The 21,510-nt window shown below is 48.3% G+C and overlaps 1 protein-coding gene across 1 annotated transcript in view; it reads left to right on the forward strand.

Moving 5' to 3' along the window:
* Positions 1–17,513: 17,513 nt before the first annotated feature.
* Positions 17,514–21,510, forward strand: part of PDLIM1 (PDZ and LIM domain 1) — a 48,060-nt gene continuing 44,063 nt past the window's right edge. The window contains exon 1 of the mRNA XM_057734742.1: positions 17,514–17,752. Within this exon, the coding sequence (XP_057590725.1) occupies positions 17,657–17,752 (96 nt within the window). The 5' untranslated portion in view covers positions 17,514–17,656. The remainder of the gene's footprint in view (positions 17,753–21,510) is intronic.

Consider the following 21,510-nt stretch of genomic DNA (forward strand, 5'->3'; position numbering starts at 1 on the left):
ATAAGTGATACTGAATTAATATCACTTATTATTTATCCCGTTTGCTTCATTTGTGTTCTCTGTCTCTCTCTTTCACATACAGTCACAAATACACAACTTTTTTCTCAACCGTTTGAGAATGAGTTATATACATGTGGCCCTTTATCCCTAAATAGTGTATATTTCCTAAAGACAGGGATATTCTCTTACACAATCAGTTATCAACCAGTAAATTTAACATTGATACAATGCTTTTCTACCATCTGTATCCATTTTTCCCTCCAGTACAAGGTCCAGTCTACGATCAGCTACATTGCATTTGGATTGTCTCTTTACTCTGCTTTAATACGAAGCATCGAAGCATGTCCACAACCTTCCTGTGTCTTTTATGACATTGCCATTTTTGAAGAATACAGTCCCTCTGTAACTGAGCAGGACCCTAGGGTCCTTCCTGGGACAGACCCTGCTCCCATATCCTCCGCTGTAGCTCCTCGATGAAGTACCCAGATAATAGCATCTCAAGCATACTTCCTGGGTCTTTCAGAGGCCCAAACCACCACCATTTGGAAGAAATTAACTGCTGGATGATCATGGGTATGAAGCGCCCCCGCCCACCCACCCCTCACCTACTGGCGCCTAAGAATTGATTAACGTTAACCGCCCTGTAACCTCAGCATCAACCAGTCAGAGAATTGTGCACGAGCTCATCACTTGCCCTGCGATCCAACGCCCCTCCCCCACCTGGCCTTTAGAACTGTTTTGCTGAAACCCTTCAGGGGTTGGGAGGGCACGCACCAGCCATCTCCTTGCATGGCCCTGAAGCAAACATTTCTCTGCTCCAAACTCCGACATGATATTTTGGTATCCTTTGGCCTCACTGTGCGTCGGGCACAGGAACTTGCGTTTGGTAACAACATGGCAAAATTCAACACCCTCTTGCCAGGAGATCAAAATTAACATCACCAGTGAGGGGCCAAAGAACACTGTGTGACTCAAACATGACATCCTGAGAAGGACGCTGCATTGCTATGTAACATTCCAGCCAGGAAACCATAACCTGAACCTAATCACAAGGAAACATCAGACAACCCCCTCCTAAATAAAAGCGGTTGGGGGAGGTGTCACCGAAAGCAAGTCCTGCTTGGTTACGGTGTGTTGTTTCCTTTTTTTTCCCCTTTGCAGCTAATAAGCAATCTGTGGCGAGATACTTAAAGAGCATACAAACATCCTGCTCCTCATCAAACTCTCACCCTAGATTTTGCATCCAGTGATGATTCTTGCCTGAGTTAATTTTGACTATGATATTGCAGAAAGATGGTTTTCAAACTCCTGTACTCCCTCTACATTTCCTAGCTGGCATTCGTGTTTTAGATGACCCCCTTATGAGGTCACTCCTCAAGGTCCACAACTGGAAATTCCTACCCCTTCTCCCAATTCTGAGGGGGGACAGTCTTCCAGCCCATCTCCCCCTAGGCAGTTGGAAATCTCACCACCTTATCCCTCCAGCCCTGCCCTGTATCCTCTGTTACTAGAGGTGAGTCCTGCCAGTACTACACAAAGCAGGGCTGTTAGGGAACCGTTGACCGAAACCACCCACCTTGGCCAGGTACAACGATAACCGCTCGCCTGAGTTGTCTCACAACAGGTCTCTGTTGCTGCTGCCTAAAACTAATCAGGAGAATTCGGGAGGGGCCAAAAGGAGAAGGGAGGAGATGATATGTCCTGCCAACCACCCCCCCCAGAAGCCCTCATGCTGGAATCCATCTTGGCTGAGAGATGAGCGTGTCACCAGGAAGGAGCCTGAGTCACCAAATATGGGCCAGAGATGATTGGCCAGAGACAACCTGGAAACGAACCCCATTACCATAACATCTGAGACTGCGAGCCACATGGCAGAGCAGTTCTCCCGGCTTCCCTCACCCTGCTGCTCTCCACCCGGGCGCCCCTTCCCAGTAAAGTCTCTTGCTTTGCCAGCATGTGTGTCTTCCCGGACAATTCATTTCCAACTGTGAGACAAGAGCCCACTCTCAGACCCTGGAAAGGGTCCCCCTTCCTGTAACAGGGCACTGCCTACCAGCCTCCCAATACCAAACTCTGTCCCCTAAGGGAAGTGCTGGCTGGTGACAGAGGAACAGTTAGAGTCCATGTCTCTTTCCCTATGACGGACCTAGCTACCTGCAAGGAGAAATCTGGACATTTTTTTCTGAGGACCCCAGTTGGTTCTTAGAGGAATTCACCAAACTGACAATGTTCTATGAACTTACTTGGGGGGATCTCCTCCTTTCTACCTGCTGCACCTTTGAAGAGAAAACCAGATCCTTGGTGCAGCCTGGACACATGCTGATGAAATGGCAGTCCAAAATCAAGAACATGTAATCTACCCCTCCCTTCCCTAATTAGCAACTGTTCGAATCTGCCCTTTGGAACCTAGGGGAGGTCATAGAGGCTGGAGTCTGTTCCCTACAAACAAGGAATGGGGGACACGGAAAGGCTTCCGTGCCCAGGAGCTCCAAAGGGTCCTGCTTGGTTTCAGTAACACAGGGAAAAGATGAGAATCCAGCCCTCTTCCAAGACTGCCTGGTAGAAGCTTTTAGAAAGTATACCAATATTGGGGGACTTCCCTGGTGTTCCAGTGGTTAAGAAGCTGCCTTCCAATGCAGGGCACACAGGTTTGATCCCTCATCGGGGAACTAAGATCCCACATGCCACGGGGCAACTAAGCCCGCATGCCACAGCTACAGAAAAGCCCTTGCACCACAACGAACGATCCCGTGTGTCACAACAAAGATCCCGCGTGCTGCAACTAAGACTCGATGCAGCCAAATAAATAAATAAATAAATAAATAAATATTTTTTAAAAAAAATTAATACTTAAAAAAAGAAAAAAAGTATACCAATATGGGGACTTCCCTGGCGGTCCAGTGGTTAAACTCCACACTTTCACTGCAGGGACCACAGGTTCGATCCCTGGTCGGGGAATTAAGATTCCGCATGCCAGCCAGAAAAAAAAAATTAATTAATTAATTAATTAGAAGAAAAGAAAGTATACCAATATTAATCCCGATACCTCTGAAAGGCACGTCCTAGTAAATACCCATTTTATCACTCAGTCTTCCCCAGACATTAGCAGAAAATTACAGAAGGCAGCTATGGGATCCCAACTCCCCATGAATCAGCTCATGGACTTGGCCTTTGGAGTATTTAACAACAGAGGAAGTAAAAGGATTCAGGGACAACAACAAAAGGCACAATTATTTGTGGCCGCTCTAGCCCTGGCAGCACCTCGGGGTTACCTGTCCCCCCACCCCCACTGCCCCTTGTGAAAGTCCATGGCGGGGGCAGGATCTAGAAAATCTGTGTCAGAGCTACTACCCCGCTGAGAAGGGACCTGTTTTAAATGCAGCCAGGAGGACCACTGCAAGGACAAATGCCCTCTGTTTGGGAAAAGTCCATGGAGACCCTGCCCGATAGGCAAACAGAGGGCCACTGGACGTGGGACTGCTCCCTGAGCTGAAGGGGACTTGGGGCTCCCAAACCGATGACGGCTGAGAGGACTGAAGACTGATGGGGCTCAGGACCCCCCTGGCTCCCAAAGGACACCTGGTCATTTCCCCGGAGGTGCCTCGGGTAACCCTTGACATGGCAGGTAGCAAAGTTATTTTTTTAATTAGATACGGAGCCGCCTAGTCTTTGCTGACTGATTTCCCTGGACCCTTGTCCTCCCCATCCTGTATAGTTACTGGGATTGATGGACGGCCCAAAGCCAAACGAGTCAACTGCTTCCTAGGAAGTTTCACCTTTGCACACCAGTTCCTGCTCATGCCTGAGTGCCCCGTCCCCTTGTTGGGAAGGAATTTGCTTAGCAAGTTCCAGACAATAGTTCAGTTCGGAGACCCCCTCAGAGAAGGCACCCACCAGGAGAAACAACTGCTCTTAGTCATGGGAGCCTGACTGCCTCAGTCACAAATCAGATGAGGTCTCCCTTTCACCCCATACTGTTTCTCAACCAAACCCCTGCTGTCTGGGACACTGAGCTTTCCTGCAAAGCTACTAATGTGCCCCCAGTTCACATTTCATTAAAAATCAAAGCCGATTGGGCTTCCTAGGTGGCGCAGTGGTTGAGAGTCTGCCTGCCAATGCAGGGGACACGGGTTCGATCCCTGCTCCAGGAAGATCCCACATGCTGCGGAGCAACTAGGCCCGTGCGCCACAGCTATTGAGCCCATGTGCCACAACTACTGAAGCCCACAGGCCTAGAGCCTGTGCTCCGCAACAATAGAAGCCATGACAATGAGGAGCCTGCGAACCACAACGAAGAGTAGCCCCCACTCACCGCAACTAAAAAGAAAGCCCACGCACAGCAAAAAAGACCCAACACAGCCAATAAAATAAATAAATTAATTAATTAAAAAAAAATCAATGCTGATTACCTGTGGAAAAAACAGTACTCCTTGAGCCCAAGGCCCAATGAGGTATTCAGCCTTTAATAACCAAATTCTTAAAATATGGGCTATTATGACCCTGCCAGTCTCCATGTAATACCCCCATTCTGCCCAAAAGAAAAAACAAAGTGGAAAACAAGGTTCTACTGTAGAGCATAGGGAACTGTATTCAATATTTTGTAATAAACCATAATGGGAAAGAATTTTAAAAGAATCTGTGTGTGCATGTGTTTGTATATAACTAAGTCACTTTGCTGTATAGCAGAAATTAACACAATATTGTAAATCAACTATACTTCAATAAAAAAATTATAAATAAAATAAAAAAAAAATGAAACTTTGACACATGCCAAAAAACAAAAAAACAAAGTGAAGAATACAGGTTTGTTCAAGACCTGAGAGCAGTTAATGAGGCAGTGGTCCCAGATCCCCTGCTAGTCCCTAATCCATGTACTATACTGACTCAAGTCCCAGAAAATGCAAGCTGGTTTACAATGCTAGACCCAAAGGACACCTTCTTTTGCATTTCCCTGCACCCAGACTCCCAATATCTCTTTGCCTTTGAGTAGGCAGATCCAGACACTCATAACATTTCCCAGCTAACCTGAACCATGCTGCCCTAAGGCTCCAGGAATAGCTTCCACCTGTTTGGAAACATATGAGCAAAGGAATGAAAAGAATTACAGTTGGGTAGTGGGTCTCTCCTACAGTGTGTAGATAACCTCCTAATTTCCAGTCCTACTAGGGAAGACTCTGATGAAAACACCATTCAGGTCCTCAGCCTCCCAGGGGAATGAGGATATGAGTCTCCCCACGAGGCCCAGATTTCCACCCAACAGGTTAAGTACCTGGGATATGTGCTCACCCCTGGGACGAGGACTCTAGCCCAGGGCCGAAAGGAAGCCATCGTAAGCCTCCAGACTAAGAGGTATTTAACTGAGGACCTTTCTGGGGATGGCAGGGTTTTGCAGGTTCTGGATACCTGGGTTTGGGCTCACAGCAAAGCCTCTCCATGAAGCCCTAAAAGGAGGGGACCACAAACCCCTCAACTGGGATGAAGACTGCCAACAGGTGTTCCTAGCTCTAGAACAAAAATTAGAGACTGCCCCTGCATTAGGTCTCCCGAACTTAGAAAAATCCTTTACCCTCTATATAGGTAAGAGACAAGGGGTAGCCCTGGGTGTCTTCACCCAAAAACCCAGGGACCTCCCTAGACCAATAGCTTATTCCTCAAAACAACTTAATCAGGTGACCACTGGATGGCCAGGGTGTCTTAGGGTAGTGGCTGCTACTGCTCTGCTAGTAAAAGAGGACAATAAGTTCACCTTGGGATAACCACTAGAAGTCCTAACTCCTCACCAAGTACAAGGAGTCCTAGAAGCAAAGGGACACCAATGGCTGAAGGGTGGATGATTGCTTAAATACCAAGCCCTCCTACTTGACACCCCAGGCACAAGGTCTGCCAAGTCCTGAACCCAGCTACTCCAATGCTGGACCCCACCCCAAGGGTCCCTTGTTCACTCCTGTGTGGAGGCTATTGAACAAGTTTACTCCAGTAGGCCTGGCCTCAAGGATGAGCCCCTCACCAATCCTGATGCAGCATGATTTACCAGGGGAAGCAGCTGTATACGTGAAGGGGTTAGAAAGACCAGCTGTGTCACAGTCAGCCTGCAGACAATTGTTGACTCTGCAGCTCTTTTGTGCACTTCTGTACAAAAGGCCGAGTTGATTGCCTTGACCAGAGCACTCCAGCTAGGAAAGGGATTAAGAATCTATATATATATTGAGAGAGAGAGAGAGTCCAAGTACGGATTCCTAGTACTACATGCCCATGCTGCCATATGGAAAGAAAGGGTATTACTGACAGCCAAAGGGTCCCCGATAAAACACCAGGCAGAAATTCTAGAACTCCAAGAAGCTGTCCAGCTTCCAAAAGAGGTTGCAGTCATTCACTGCAGAGGCCACCAATGGGGCACCACCTCCCTTATAAAGGGAAATGCCCTGACCAGCAAGGCCGTTAAGAGAGCAGCCAAAGAACAGCCAGTCCTACAAGCTGCAGCTCTCAGACCTGATAGTTCCCCACTTCTCAATGGGTCCATCTTATACAGCTGAAGAACTTGAGTGGGGAAAAGGTAGGGTGACTGGAAAGAGACCTCTCAGGGTGGCTGATAGAAGATAACAAGCGTCTCACTCCTGGAGCCAAGGAATGGAAAATAAGCACTTCCACGAATCCTCCCACTTAGGGCAGGACTCCCTATTCAAACTGGTTATGCAGGTGTTCCTGGGTAAAGGACTGTCCCAAACTGTTAAAAATGTCACCAAGGCTTGCGAGCTTTGTGCCCCCAGTGACCCAGGAAGCCACCCCATTCTTCCACCCCTAACTTGGCCCACACAACATCGGGGAACCTATGCAGGGGAGGTTTGGCAAGTGGTCTTGACCCAAATGCCCCCACGTAAGGGATGGAAACACCTACTGTTATTCATAGACACCTTTACAGGGTGGATAGAAGCTTTCCCTACTAAAACTGAAAAAGCAATAGAAATATCCACATTTCTGTTTAAAGAAATAATTCTGAGATCGGGTTACCCAGAAGCCTACAGAGTGATAACGGATCTTCCTTCACTGACAAACTGACGCAATGGGTTTCCTCAGCTCTGGATGAACTATAGCTGCCACTCTTCCTAGAGGCCCCAACCCTCAGGCAAGATGGAAAAAGCAAATCATGTTCTATGAAGAATGCTTGCTAAGTTATGCCAAGAGATTTCAGAAACCTGGGTCTCCTTCCTGCCTCAGCCCTCCTATGGACCAGGGTGGCTCCAAAGGGAATATTTAAATTTAGTCCCGTTGAAATGACCTATGGGAGGCCCTTTGTGACTTCAGATCTCATTCGATGAGGAAACCCACAAATTGGTCTCCCACATTGTGAGCTTGAGCCAAGTTCACAGGGCCCCTCAAGGGAACAAAGTGCTACCCACCCCCAACAAAAGAAAAGGTTGAGGTCTCTGTCCACTCAGGGGACTTTGTTCTACTAAAAACTTGGAAGGAAGGGTCCCTTGAGGACCAGCTACAACCAAAATGAAAGGGACCATATCAAGAGTAACTAAGTACTCCAACTGCTGTCAAGCTAAGAGGAGTTACTAGTTGGGTACATCTGTCTAGAATAAAACCTGTACCTTATAAGTCTCAACAGGAACCAGAGGGGACCTACTCCTGCGAGGCAGTGGAAGACCTCAGATACCTGTTCCAGACAACAGATATGGGTTGACCTAGTAATCCTTGTGTTTCTGACTATCATGCTTTTATTCTGCCACATTTCAGAACCCCCTCCCCCAAACATCTTCTTTGTCCCTGCTGGGTCTGAACAAATACATAGTAATATGATGTCAACAGCCACCATACTCCTAGTAGGACTTCTGGCGATGATCATGGCTCAGGGGGAATGGGAAAATGATGCTTTAGTAAACACATCTAAAATAGTTGCTTGGGGAGAAAAACTAGTTAATTGTTGGGTCTGCCATAAAAACCCTGGCTTATAACAACTGTTACAGGTACGAATAGGTATATACAATGAGGGTATTATCAGTTCGAATACATGGAAAACCTGCCTGCACTGACTCCAGCGTGATGGGCAATAGCCCTGCCAGGCCCAAGACCTTGCCTTCGTTTGACGCCTTTTAAAAGGGTGATATAACTTTTCCATTAATCGTGGCTACTTTTGTTATTCAGAAAACCAGTCATGCTTCTATACCGCTAATGGTCTTCTTGGGCATGCGGAGCCTCTTCGGAGCAATCCCTGGCCACCAGATGGTAATATCACAATAGTGTTTGGAACCTGGACCCAAACTGCATTCCCACGAATGTCTCCACTCTGTGTGCTTATAATGATGACCAGACCCAAGGTGCCTACGGGACAGGGATGGAATCGACTAAAAGCTGGGCTAGTAATTGTCGGGCCCTTTGGAAACAATGGGTGAAATCCTCTTACTACACCATCTCAGCTAAGCCGAGGGCATAGAATATTTCTGGAGTTAACTATTTTGAAAATACTAATGGGCTCTCGTCCCTGCATTGTGTTTATAACTTGTCCCTTCCATGGATCCGGATGGTTGCTCCCTTGTTAAATTCTTCTGTTCCCAGATCTCTTCGGGCACCTTCAGGATATGTGGTGCCCCCCAGAATGAGGGCCCAAAGACAAGGGCCCCCCAGGGAAAATCTGACCCCTATGTAATTGCTTATCCTTATATCCATAATGCGTGGCACGAGGGAGAGTCTTCATTAGGACATTTAGTCCCATTCACAGTCACAATACATAATAATGCTCAATACCACCCCAGCAGAGCCATCAGATTAATATTGGCAGGATATAGGAGTGGCAGGGAGATTGGCAGCTCCATGGGGCAGCTTTGCCTACCATGAGATAACCCTTGAAAATCTAACCAACACTTTAGAGATCCTAGCCCTGACCACCGGAAATACCCTAAATCGACTCTCAACTTCCTTTAAACTCACTGGCCAACGGGGTCATGGACAATAGATTGGCCTTGGATTACTTCCTGGCTGAGCAGGGTGGTGTTTGTGTGGTCATAAACAAAACCTACTGCACCTACATTAATAATTCGGGCCAGGGACTTCCCTGGTGGTGCAGTGGTTAAGAATCTGCCTGCCAATGCAGGGGACACAGGTCTGATCACTGGGCCGGGAAGATCCTACATGCCGTGGAGCAACTAAGCCTGTGTGCCACAACTATTGAGCCCATGTGCCACAACTACTGAAGCCCATGCACCTAGAGCCCATGCTCTGCAACAAGAGAAGCCACCGCAATAAGCCCGTGCACCACAACGAAGAGTAGTACCCATTCACCACAACTAGAGAAAGCCCGCGTGCAGCAACAAAGACCCAACTCAGCCAATAAATAAATAAATAAATAAATATAATAATAATAATAATAATAATTTGGACCAGATCGAGATGGACATCAAAAAGATTTATGAACAAGCATCATGGTTACACTGCTACAACCAGGGATCAGACCCTGATGCCATCTGGTCCACCATTAAGAGTGCCTTCCCTAACCTTACTTGATTCCTGCTCCTACTTGGCCCAGTCATGGTCATACCTGCCTTCCTCCTCTTTGGACCCTGCCTCTTTAACCTCTTGGTAAAGTTCGTGTCTTCCAGGTTACAACAGTTCCACGTCAAAATGATGGCTCTGCGAGGATTCCAACCCATACTGCCCTCTGACTCAAGAAGCTGTCCTGCCCCTGGGACCCTTAGACCAGGCATCCAGAGATTTTTACTCCCTGACAGGCAGGGTCAATGCCCGTGCCCAACCCTGAAGCAGCTACCGAAGACGGACCATTGCCCTCTGCTTCCCATAAGACTGGGAGTAAAATCTCTGAGCAGGGAATGAGACAGAGGGAAAGGGGCAGGACACAACTGCTAGATGATGACGAAGGGGCGCAGCTGCTGGGATGCGCTAAAGACCAGCTGGAATCTGCTGAAACCAAAGTGGCTTTGAGAATAATCCAGTCATTGACCTATGCAGCTCATTATACCTTCAATGTAACACTAGAATCACTCCCTCTTACACCATGACAGCTTTGGGGAGGACCGAAAAAAGCCAAAAAGTGGGCAGTGGCCCAATTCCTGGGAAATTCCCACCCTACCCTGAAACAGCAAGAATATTCCTCCCACTCGTTGGCCTATGAAATTACCTAACCTATAAAAACCTACGACCATGCCCCAGGGCTGCTCTCACTTTTTGAGACGGTCCACATTCTGCCTATGGAATGCGTATCCCTCTAAATCAACTTGCTTTCCCTTTACTCTGGCTGCTCTTGAATTCTTTCCTGCACTCGAAGCTAAGAACCCACAGTTGGTGGTCCACCCTAAGGACTCTTGCAGGTCCCAGGACGAGAGATTTCACTCTCCTGCAATACCCCCACCACTTATTCAAGTACTATCTTACTTTCTGCATATTAAAAGCTATGCTGGGCTCCTCTTGTACCTATCCTGCTGCAGCCCTAGAATTTCCTTGAGAAGCTCTGGTTCCTTTTATGGCATTTGGAAACCAAGAGCAGGAAACCAAGTGTACTCATTGCTCTGGAGTGTTTTTGCTCCTAGGCCCTTTTGGCAGGAAAACATACATGCAAATATGCATAGCCATACACATATTGATACTTATTTAAATACATGCATACCTACATAAACATACATCCACAAAGCACACCATAGAGTTTACTTATTTATTTTACTGTTTGTCCCTTACACTAAAATGTAGGCTCTACAAGGGAGAAAATTTTCTGTTTTGCTTGCTGTTGATTTTTTAGTGCACAGAACAGTGCATAGCAAATGGGGAGTATTCAATAGATAGCTGTTGACCAAAACAGAAGAAACAGTCCCAATAGGCTAAGTAACTTGCCAAATCCTCACAACTGACCAATGACAGAACTCTCTTTTTAGCATGCTTCCAAGACTTTCCAAGACTACACGCCTTCATGGTCATTTTCCCATCTTCATTTTTTTCTGACCTCTTTTACCTCTGTAAACTTCTGTAATTTGTATCCTCTCTTCCTCCCCTCTGGGATTCATAACCTCAGGTGGTCAGTGGGTAGGAGCTGAAAGCAGAGGCTAGATGGCTAGTCCTGGAAGTAGGAGAAGACCCTATGCTCATCACCCAGTGGTGATGGCTGAGACATATCCTCAGCCTGGAATATGGTCTAATGCAGGGAGTGGGGGGCCAGGGGCAGTACCTGGAGTCAGTTATTGCTAGTGTACCCAGCAGCAGCCCTGATGCTACCCAAGGAATGACCACATAGAGGTACAGCATCAGAGATAATAGGAGAGAAGACAGACCCAGAGGGGGCGGGTGGAGACCCAGCAGAGAGGAAGTCACCCTCCGGGAGCCCTGGCGTCATGGAAACTGGCCCTGCCACTCCATCTGTCCTCAAATGCTATAAATAGTCAGTTTGAGTATCAGCCATGGCCAGACCAGGCCAGCAGCACAGGCAAACTCTGAGAGGAAATGGATTTGGGGGAGGATGTCACAGAGAGAGAGAGAATGGGTGGAATGGGAGGAATGAGATGAGATGGACGGAAGGCCTTTGCCTGTCCCCACTGCACACCACAGCAGGTCTCTGGCATGCAGAGTCTGCCCCACAGAGTGTTGCAGGCTATCTACTGTCCAATAGTGCCATTTCACCATCTCCCACCCTTCCTACTATTTTGTTCTGTTTCTGCTGCTCAGTATGGTCTTTAGGGCTCCATATTTGTTCATATTTTTAAAGTTTATCTCAGTTTCTAATTTCTTCAAGGAGGAAGTCCAAAAAGCCATCCCCCTCAAAGACTTCTAGTCTAGTTGAACTGCTGACACTTGGGCTGTGGGTGTCCCTGTTAGTAGAAAAGGAAGATCTGGCCCTTGTGCTCTCCATGAATTGTGGACACGAGGTGTCTTCTGGGATCCTAGGAACCTCTGAATAACCTCCTGTCCATCCCTTTTCTACAGGTTTCTCCAGGAACTATAGCTCCTCCTCTGCCTCCCCAGCCCAGACTTTGCCGTGATTTGGTTACTGAGTGATTTTAGGGAAGTCTCTTAACCTCTCTGGGCCTATTGCAGGCTGGATTCTCTAGTTTCAGAGACAGAGCGTCTAAGCAGGTTGTTTACTAAGGAGGGTCCTTGGGGCATTTCCCTGGTGGCGCAGTGGTTAAGAATCCGCCTGCCAATGCAGGGGACATGGGTTTGAGCCCTGGTCCGGGAAGATCCCACATGCTGTGGAGCAACTAAGCCTGTGCACCACAACTACTGAACCTGTGCTCTGGAGCCCGCGACCCACAGCTATTAAGCCCATGTGCCACAACTACTGAAGCCCATGTGCCTAGAGCCTGTGCTCCTCAACAAGAGAAGCCACTGCAATGAGAGGCCCATACACCAAAACGAAGAGTAGCCCCCACTCGCTGCAACTAGAGAAAGCCCGTGTGCGCAGCTACGAAGACCCAACACAGCCAATAAATAAAATTAAAAAAAAGGGGGGGGGAGGGTCCTTGGGCTCAACGCCTGGGGGAAGGAGTGAGAGGAAGCTGGATTGGGAGAAGCTGAGCTACAGGGAGCTCTGGAGCCATAACGACCCATCAGAGTTGTCCCACGTTGGACCCAAATGGCTGCTTCTTTATCCCCACTAAGATCAGTCACTGAAGGCAGGCCCCTGGGCAAGGCTGCTCTCTGTGGCAGTGGCAGTCCCTGAGGGGGCTAAAATTTGAAGGCTGTCTACCTCCCAGGAGCTGGAAAAATACGTTCTTCCATGAAGGGGGACCTGGCAGGGCACCAGCGCCTCAGCTTCCTCCTGTAGTAAGGGCATCGCCACACTTTACTGGACTCTCATCCAGATGAAATACAACAGTTTATGCCAAGTTCCTAGCACACATTCTTGAGTGTTTAGTAATGAAGACCATGTTTACTGTCTGGGTATTGGGCTAGGGTCTGTTGAGTAACTCTGACCCCAAGCCACCTTTCCTCTGTTGGGGAGGTGACCAAGAGGTGGTCCATGTACGCTAAAGATTCAAATTCAGACTTTTGAAGTTTTTCCCCATGAGGTTACATATAAAGGCATTAAAATATAATAACAGCAATGAAATATGTTAATCACACAACTTTAAACTCAGGTCCCAGCAGATAAATTATGCTTTTTATTAATCCATTAGTTATCTTGTGAACACTATTGTATGACTTTGTCTTTTTGTCTTAACTTCTCCAATACGTATGCTTAATATGAACCACTTTATCTATGATCTTGCTTTGGAATTTCTTCTTTTAATATTCAGGGATGCTTAAGAAATGGTAGTGTTCTGGTTTCTTAGATAACTTGCTGATTTTTGTGCCACATGGCCAGGGAGCCAGGAGGCAGGTGGACAAAATAGCTGCTTGTCTGCTAGGCACACGGCAGGCCTTGGATCCTGCAGCTCATATGTCCACACCTTTTATCAGCCCGGCGGGGACGTCAGCCAGTGCGGGTGTCCAGGTGTCCTTAGGGCCCAGCGCTCCACGGAGCACGCTGTGTGTCGACTGCAATCCGAGAGGCACCCAATCCCCAAAATCCCAGAGGCACCCAATCCCCAAAGGCCACTTCAGAATCCCACCTGCCCACTCCCACCCCGACTCCCGTCCTTGGCCGGAGCACAAAGCAAGAGAAAGGAAAGAACCGGGAGCCCAGTTCCCTGCCCAGACCCTGGCTCAGCGGAGGGAAACTTCCCCCACCCCCCAGTCGGCTGTACTGGGGTGGCGCGGGGACGAGCCACCCGTGGGATCCTAGTACAAGACACACTGACCCTGGGAGCGGGGTTGAGGGTGGATGGGGACCAGGCAGGCGAGATAGGAGCCGGGCGGGAAAAGACGTCTTTGTTTTGCAAGCTTTTGGACTTGGGTTTCGGTTCTTTTTAGAGAAAGAAGAAACAAATCGCTGTGATGTCATCTGACCAGGGCGCCCCGGGCAGTTGCACGGGTTTGGGATGGGGGAGCCGCCACGCGCCGGCGCGGCTGCAAGATGAGCGCTTCCGGCTCTCTAGCCCCTGGGCAGAGCCGGCCTCAGATCCCTGTGTAGGCTTGGAGCCTGGGAGTCACCTACGCTCACTCTTGAGTCACACCTCAGTCCCAGAGGAGGGGTCATGGCTGCCATCTCCAGGAATGGGAGCTCTGCAGTCCCCTGAGCAAGTCCAGGACTTCTGGAAATTAAATAAGACTGTATGTAAACCTTAGTACAGTCCTAGTCTTACTGTCCTTAAGAAATGGGGCTATTATTCCAGGAAGCAGTCTCAGCACAGTGGCTCTGGAGGGTCCTGGCAACAGCACCCTGTGGTGGCAGTAGCCAGCTCTGCAGAAGCCAGACTGGGGGAATTGCCAGCAGACACCTCCCACCCTGTCTACCTTGTAAAATTGGGCTGAGAGCTGGAAAGACCCACTATTCCCTGACTTCCTGGACCACTGCTCCTTTTGTCCTTTTCCTGCCCTCCTTGCTTTCATTTCTTCAGCATCCTCTCTACCTCACCTGCGCCCCCTCATACACAGGTATTTTGATGTAGGCTGTTTCGGTCAAAAAAACTTTTATGGAATTCATAATAATAATAATAATGGCAACTGAAGTTCAGAGAGGTTGCTTAAGGCCATTCAACTAGTACTCTGCAGGAGTCAAGGGTCTGAGGGAACTGCAGAGTTTGGATTAATAAGTCATGGTGTTTAAGATAAAACAAGGTTGCTTGGGTTTGGGGGTCAGACCTATCAATCCATCACTAGGTATTTTCTGAGTACATGCTGTGTGCCCAGCTCAGAGCAAGCTCACTGGAGCAGGGGGTGGGAGACAAAAAGACAGCCGATGAGGCGCCCTACCCTCAGAAAGACTAGCATTTAGTCTCCATCCGAGGAGCTGAGGCCAATTATTTGATTTTTATTTTTAAAACTTTACATCCTTGTTAGAAGAAATTATTAAAGTTTTTTTCTCCAATTCCATCTTCCAATAGAAAGTTAGTTTTTGTATTTTCTCCTAATTTTTGGCAACAGGGAGACATAATTTTTATTTTTTAACATAAAATCTATAATTTTGTTTACAAATAATAATCAGTTTACAAATAATTTTGTTCCACTCTTTTTTATATATCTTGAAAACACATTTCCTTGCCTTCTCATAGCCTTCATGATTATCATTTTTATGCTGCATACTATTCCCTCACATGGCCACACCATATTTAGCCACTTTTCTGTTGCTGCATAATTCCAATTTTTTTGTCATTATAAATAATGTGGCTATAAATATCTTTGTACATATAGCTTTTTCCTCTTCTTTTAAATTATGTCCTTGGAATCAGTGCCCAGAAAGGGGATGACCTGGTCAGAGTGTGGACTGTTTTATAGCTCTTGCTATGCAGAACCAGACTGCAACTGACACTTAATAACTAAATGAAGTAATCTATGTACTACTGCCCTATATCCGAAAAGAATATTGTATAGAATAAGCACTGTTGGCACGCACAATGCATCAAGTCCACGCTAGCAGGACACCTGGGGATGAATGAGAGGCAGTTCCTATCTTTGGGGAGTAGAGAAGCTGTGGCTCTTCAACCTTTTTCTCTTCCTAGGACACAAAATATTCAAAACTGCTACCCATCTTAGGGCAGACCCAGAATTTGGTGATTCTCCCAAATTCTGCAGGGGCTTGAAACGCAAGCATGTTTTTAATCAGGAGAATCTTATTCAAAGAGGGTTTAATTTTTACCTTCAATGAAGCAGGTAGCCAGCTCCTGGCTGTAACTCCATTCCTTTTTCTCAGACTCAAGAATATCAGGATAGAGAGTGGGGAGGATAAATTAGGAGTTTGGGATTAACAGATACACACTAGTATATATAAAATAAACAACAAGGACCTACTGTATAACACAGGGAACTATATTCAATATTTTGTTATAACCTATAAAGGCAGAGAATCTGAAAAAGAATATATATCTGAATCACTTTGCTATACACCTCAAACTAACACATTGTAAATCAATTATACTTCAATCAAAAAAAAAATCAGGATGCAAGATGAGAGGGATGGATAGAAGACATATATCCACCTTGATTTCTAAATTCAAGCAAACCATTCCCAAACCAGGCATTTGTACTGTGACACAGCTGGACAAGTAAGATAATCCTTTTATGTGCAAATCTGTGCACAGGGCTTCTGGGTAGGTAGGCCAGGATCACAAAGGGACAGAACACTGGGGCTCAGATGCCAGGATGAATTGGAGCCAAGAAAACTGTGAGGAACCTGGGACCCAAATGTCATAAGGTTGGCCAGTGTATCACGTTCGTTAAATACTATGTAGTAGGCACTATTCTTAGGCTCTGGGATACAGCAGTGATCCAAAGAGATAAAAAACCCCTACCCCTGGGGAACTAATGCTTAGGGGTAGGGGGTGGGGGTAAAAATAAGTGATATATTGAGTATGTCAGATGGTGATAAACACAATGGGAAAATAAAAGCAGGGGAAGGGGACAGGGTGTTCTAGAGAGCAGGTTTTAAATAGGGCTCTCAGAGATGGCCTGACTGAGAGGGTGACATCTGAACAAAAGGCAAGCCTTAGGATGTCTGGGAGAAAAGCATTCCAGAGGCCATGACGCAAGGCCTTGAGGCAGTAGCAACAGGCCAGTGAGGGCTGAGAGCAGCACAAGGAGATGAGATCAGAGAGGGAGTTGGAGCCATTCTGTGGGTGGCCCAACAAGCGTTTTAGGCATTTCAACTTTACTCAGAAGTGGGGGACCCCGTGGACAAGGAGACGTGGTCTGATCTGATGTGGAGAAGGTACTCCAGGGCGAGGGGACAGAGCCCAGGTAGCAGGCAGTGGCAAGTCGGGAACCCAGGTCTTTGGACTCAACCCAGATTCCCTTTCTGCGCGCTTGGTCCGCCTCAGACTTGAAGTCTGAATTGTTGGGAAGGTCGGAACCTACAGCGAATCCAGCCGGGAGGAAAGGTTCCTAGGAAGGTTTTGAAGTTCACTTACAACTTCGTGCGATGGTCTCATTAGCGTTTGAAAAATTCCAGTGTGGGGTTCTTTAGCGCGGGGAGCCTGGGCGACGGTCCAGTTACACCAGGGACAAGCTGTGTGGCCTCGGGCAAGTCTTCTAATCTCTGGCCGACCCAGTTAATTCATTTGTAAAATGGGGCTACAAATGCTCTGACTGCTTCACATTTTCAAACGAGATCACTGGAAAGCAGCTTTGAAACATCAGCGTCGTTTGCAAAAAAGCACATGTGAGATCAAAGGGATGACTCTGCACAACACTTGCAAACTCGTTTTCAAAAGCGCCAAGCTTTGTGTCCTCCGAGGTCGCCGGAACCTGTCCGCCTCTCACCTAGCGCCCGGCGGCCGGGCCGGGAGCGGCGCTGGGGGCCGGCGCGGGGCTGCTGAGATCCCGAGCCGCCGGAGCTGACCCCGGGCTCTCTCCGCCCGCCTCTCGGCCGGGGCGCTGTGCGGGCGCCGGGGGCGGGGGGCGGCTGCGGGCCGCGGGCCACGGGACAGGCGGGGCGGGCGGCCGCGACGCGGCCTGGGCGGAGCTGCCCCCGCCCTCCTCCGGCCCAGCTCCCGCCCGCCCCAGGCTCCCCGGGCCCGCGCCGCGCGCTCTTTCTCCGACAGCTGCCCGGGAGCCCAGCTCGCCGCTCCGCGTCCTGCCCGGTCTGTCCTCTAGACTCGCCGCCCGCCGTCGCCGCGCCATGGCCACCCAGCAAATAGCCCTCCAGGGCCCGGGACCGTGGGGCTTCCGCCTCGTAGGGGGCAAGGACTTCGAGCAACCTCTCACCATTTCCCGGGTAAGAGCAGCCTGGGACGCGCGGGGAGCGGGGCGATCCCGGGCTGGGGAGCGGCGTGCCCCGGAGGGGACCTGGGGCGGCCGGGGCCCCGCGGGCGCTGTCGGAGACGGCAGTCCCCGCAGCCCGGGACGGAGGCCGGGACCGCAGGGCGCATCCAGGTGCGCCAGGTGCGCCAAGCGCTGAACGCTTTCCGCGCACCCTGGGCCCGCCGCCCCCGCCGCCTTTGCCCGACGCCGCGCTCCCGGGCGAGCCAGCCGGCCGCAGAGCACCCACTTACCGCGTCCACGGGGTGGAAGGGGGCAGTTTTCGTTCCTTCGCCCCAGAAGCGCGGCCGGCGTGGGGGCGCGCTTTGTCAGCGGGCGTAGGGCTCAGGGTCCCCGCGGATCCCGCACGCTGGGAGCTAGCACTTCCCCGTCCTAAACAAGCCGCAGAGCGGCGGAAAGCAGTTTGGTAGTAGCAGGAACCACCTGGAAAGTGAGGTGGAGTGGGTGGGAAGTTTACGGGGGGGGGGGGGGGGGGGGGGCGCGAGTGCGATTAAACACAGCAATCGAAACTAGTTTCTCACTCTTTGGACTTGATCCATGGCCAGGTTTTACCTCTCTAATGTCTTTTGGAGAAATGGCGGGATTTTGGAAACAAACCAACCCGAATAAACCCTTTTGGATATTCCCCGCCTTCGCGGGAGATGGCAGTGCCATATTTCTGCCTGGCATTTCAGGGTTATCAACGGATCAGCCCTTTTTCCCCATACATAGGGGTGTGGTGGGGTTCCCACCTTATGTGTAAGTCTGGGGGAAGTTGGTGCTTGAAAAATTCTTAGCGGGCCCTCATCTGTTTGGAAGGGCCCAGGTTCAGTCGGAGACGACCAAGTCCATTATCCCCAAATAAAGCGGAAACCCGAGGGAGACCCAGATTCAGTGTTTGGAGGCCCAGGCTTTGGTCATCTAGGCTGGGCTAAAGGCAAGCTTGATGTCCCACTGACAGTTGCCAAGTTCAGTGTGCCACCTAGAAGGCGGCCAAGAAATACTTTTCGATTGAATGAAAAAAGGGAGCAAAAAGCACTCTCTGCTATCCAGCTTTGCTAGGCCTCTCATTCCATTCTTGGGCTCATCTGCTTGCTGAAGGTGACCCTAGACCTCCCTCCTCAGCCATCTGAACATTCCTCTTTTTTCTTGGAGGGGGAGGGTGGAGAGGGAAGGGGAAGATCCTTGTGGGTCTTTTGGACTTAAGTCCCTGCCTCCAGCCCCTGAAAGAATATGGTGGCAGGTGCAGAAGGAAAAGAATTGGGGCTTCCTCTGTGGCTTCTCTCCTGCCACAGTCCTACCCACACTTCCTTCCAGATGGGCCTAGTGGAGTGATGAGGTCTTTGACCATCCCACTCTCAAAAGGGGCAGGTGCTTCAGTTCTTAGGCCCTGTTTTCTCGCTATCTTCCACCTGCTGTCCTCAGGAGACCATTTTGATTATTCTTGCAGGTACGTGCTGTCTTCCCAGCCACCAGCCAGATTCCTCAAGCACAGAAACTGTGCCTTCCCCAAATCTGCACCCCCGCCCCCAAGTGTGGCACGGAGCTGAACCTGGCTGTGCCCAGTAAATCTTTGCAGGCTTATTAATAAATCCTTATCCAGGGAAGGCACATTTAGACTCGCTTATCTCATAGTCCATTTGTCCCTGCTCTTTGTGTCTATAATTAACCTGTCAGCCCTCTCAGCTTCTGAATTTATGTATGACATGAAACCTTTTCTTTTTTCTTTTGCTTTTAAATTTATTTATTGGCTGCATTAGGTCTTCGTTGGTGCACACGGGCTTCCTCTAGTTGCCATCAGTGGAGGCTGCTCTTCGTTGTGGTGCACAGGCTTCTCATTGCAGTAGCTTCTCTTGATGCAGAGCACTGGGCTCTAGGCACGCAGGCTTCAGTGGTTGTGGCACACGGGCTCAACAGTAATGGCTCGCAGGCTCTAGAGCGCAGGCTCAGTAGTTGTGGCGCACGGGCTTTGTTGTTCCTCGGCATGTGGGATCTCCCCAAACCAGGGATCAAACCCATGTCCCCTGCATTGGCAAGCAAATTCTTAACCACTGTGCCCCCAGGGAAGTCCCGAAAGCTTTTCTTAAGAATTGGTTTCTTCCAAGGCGCTGGAGCGGGAGCTGGAGGGACAGAGTGGGAGTGATTAAAAAACAACAATAACAACTTAAAAAAACAAGTCTAAGAGGGAAAAAAAAAAGAATTGGAAAATATATTGGCCATCTTTTAAAAGGGCAGTTACTACCTGTCATTTTAACTGTTTTTAAAAGACTTAATGCAAGTGGCACTGTGCAGGAATGATGGTACGGGGTGGAAAACACAATACTGTGAATGTTAGTTTGTACCCTCTTCTGTTTGTTTACCCTCAAGGTGTTCAAGGTTTAGTGAGGGAAGATAATCTTTACAACATCATGGGCTGTGCTTTAATTGAAAAGTGAAAGTGACTCAGGAGGTGACATTCTCTTGCTGACAGTAATTTACCTGTTTATTCATCTCATTGTTTCCACATGGAAAAAACAAGGGCCTCCTAACTTCCTGGGAATGGGAAAGTCATTATCATAAAGGGTCCCTGAGGTGGCTGTGTGAGATCTGGTGCAGGTCTCATTTTTGCTTCTAACTTGAGCTATTCCTGGGGTGAGTCTTCTACTGTCTGAGGCTACCTATCTTATCTCTGCCATGGGGATAACTCCAGCCATTGGCTGTGAGTTAAGGTATGTGAGATTGCTCTGTAAACAGTGAACAGTAGTGAGGAGGTGTGAGCACCCACAAAGTTATACACACCTACGTTTATCATTTGGGGCAGATACAGTTTGCTATGGTTTTGTATATGCAGACATTGAGTCTCCACACCAAAGCAAACCATAGAATTAGGCTGGGAAAGGAGTGCCTTTTATTTAAATAGCTATGTTTGCTTTCTCTTGCATGAATTATTCTGGTATTGGCTTCATTCTTTTGTTAAACTACTAAAACTCCTGAATGGAACTCTGTAATCTTGCACACTTGAAATTGTCTTTTTTTTTTTTATTGTGAAATTAGAAACTCATAAACTAAAAATGCACAGCAAATTGTTATGAAGTAAATACCTGTAGAGTTACCACCCAGGTTAAGAAATAGAACACTGCCAGGACCTCAGCAGCTTAGGAACCTACCTCCTTGTTTTTTGCCAGTTTCTGAACAGAAACAAACAGAATACATTTGTGTGTGTGTGGATAGCTGCTTTTATTCCTCAAGATTTTCATCTTTGTTATTGTGATAAAATTTCAATCCACATCTCCAACTTTGAATGGACATAAACTATCTTTCTTCCTTTTACCAGTTTCTCATTTAAGCCTCTACCTTGGAGTCTCTGGTTATCCAGACATTTTTGCAATTGTCCTCTGAGATTTTTTTTCTCTTTCAGTTCCTGCTCCAAATCTACAGTTTTCTATACCTTGAGTTGGGGTTGGTTTTTGTTTTGTTTTTTTCCACGTCAATTTCTTATTTCCTCTAGTTGATTTCAAGGGATGCCTTCAGAGAATCCACACCCAGGCCAAAATCGCTGCTGAGTTTATATTGACTGTTTTTCCTCTCCCAGCAACTGACAAAAGACAGGAAGGGGTGGGGCCAGAGATAAGGGATGCTCTTGGTGGAAGGAGTTGCTCATTTGCCATTTGCCTCTCTAGTCCTGAGGAAGACTTTGCTAAGAGCCTCTGGTTTTCACTCAAGTATCCTAAGGGGTGCTTAATAATGGATACTCTG

Source organism: Hippopotamus amphibius, chromosome 5 (assembly GCF_030028045.1).
Source record: "Hippopotamus amphibius kiboko isolate mHipAmp2 chromosome 5, mHipAmp2.hap2, whole genome shotgun sequence".
Classification (NCBI taxonomy): domain Eukaryota; kingdom Metazoa; phylum Chordata; class Mammalia; order Artiodactyla; family Hippopotamidae; genus Hippopotamus; species Hippopotamus amphibius.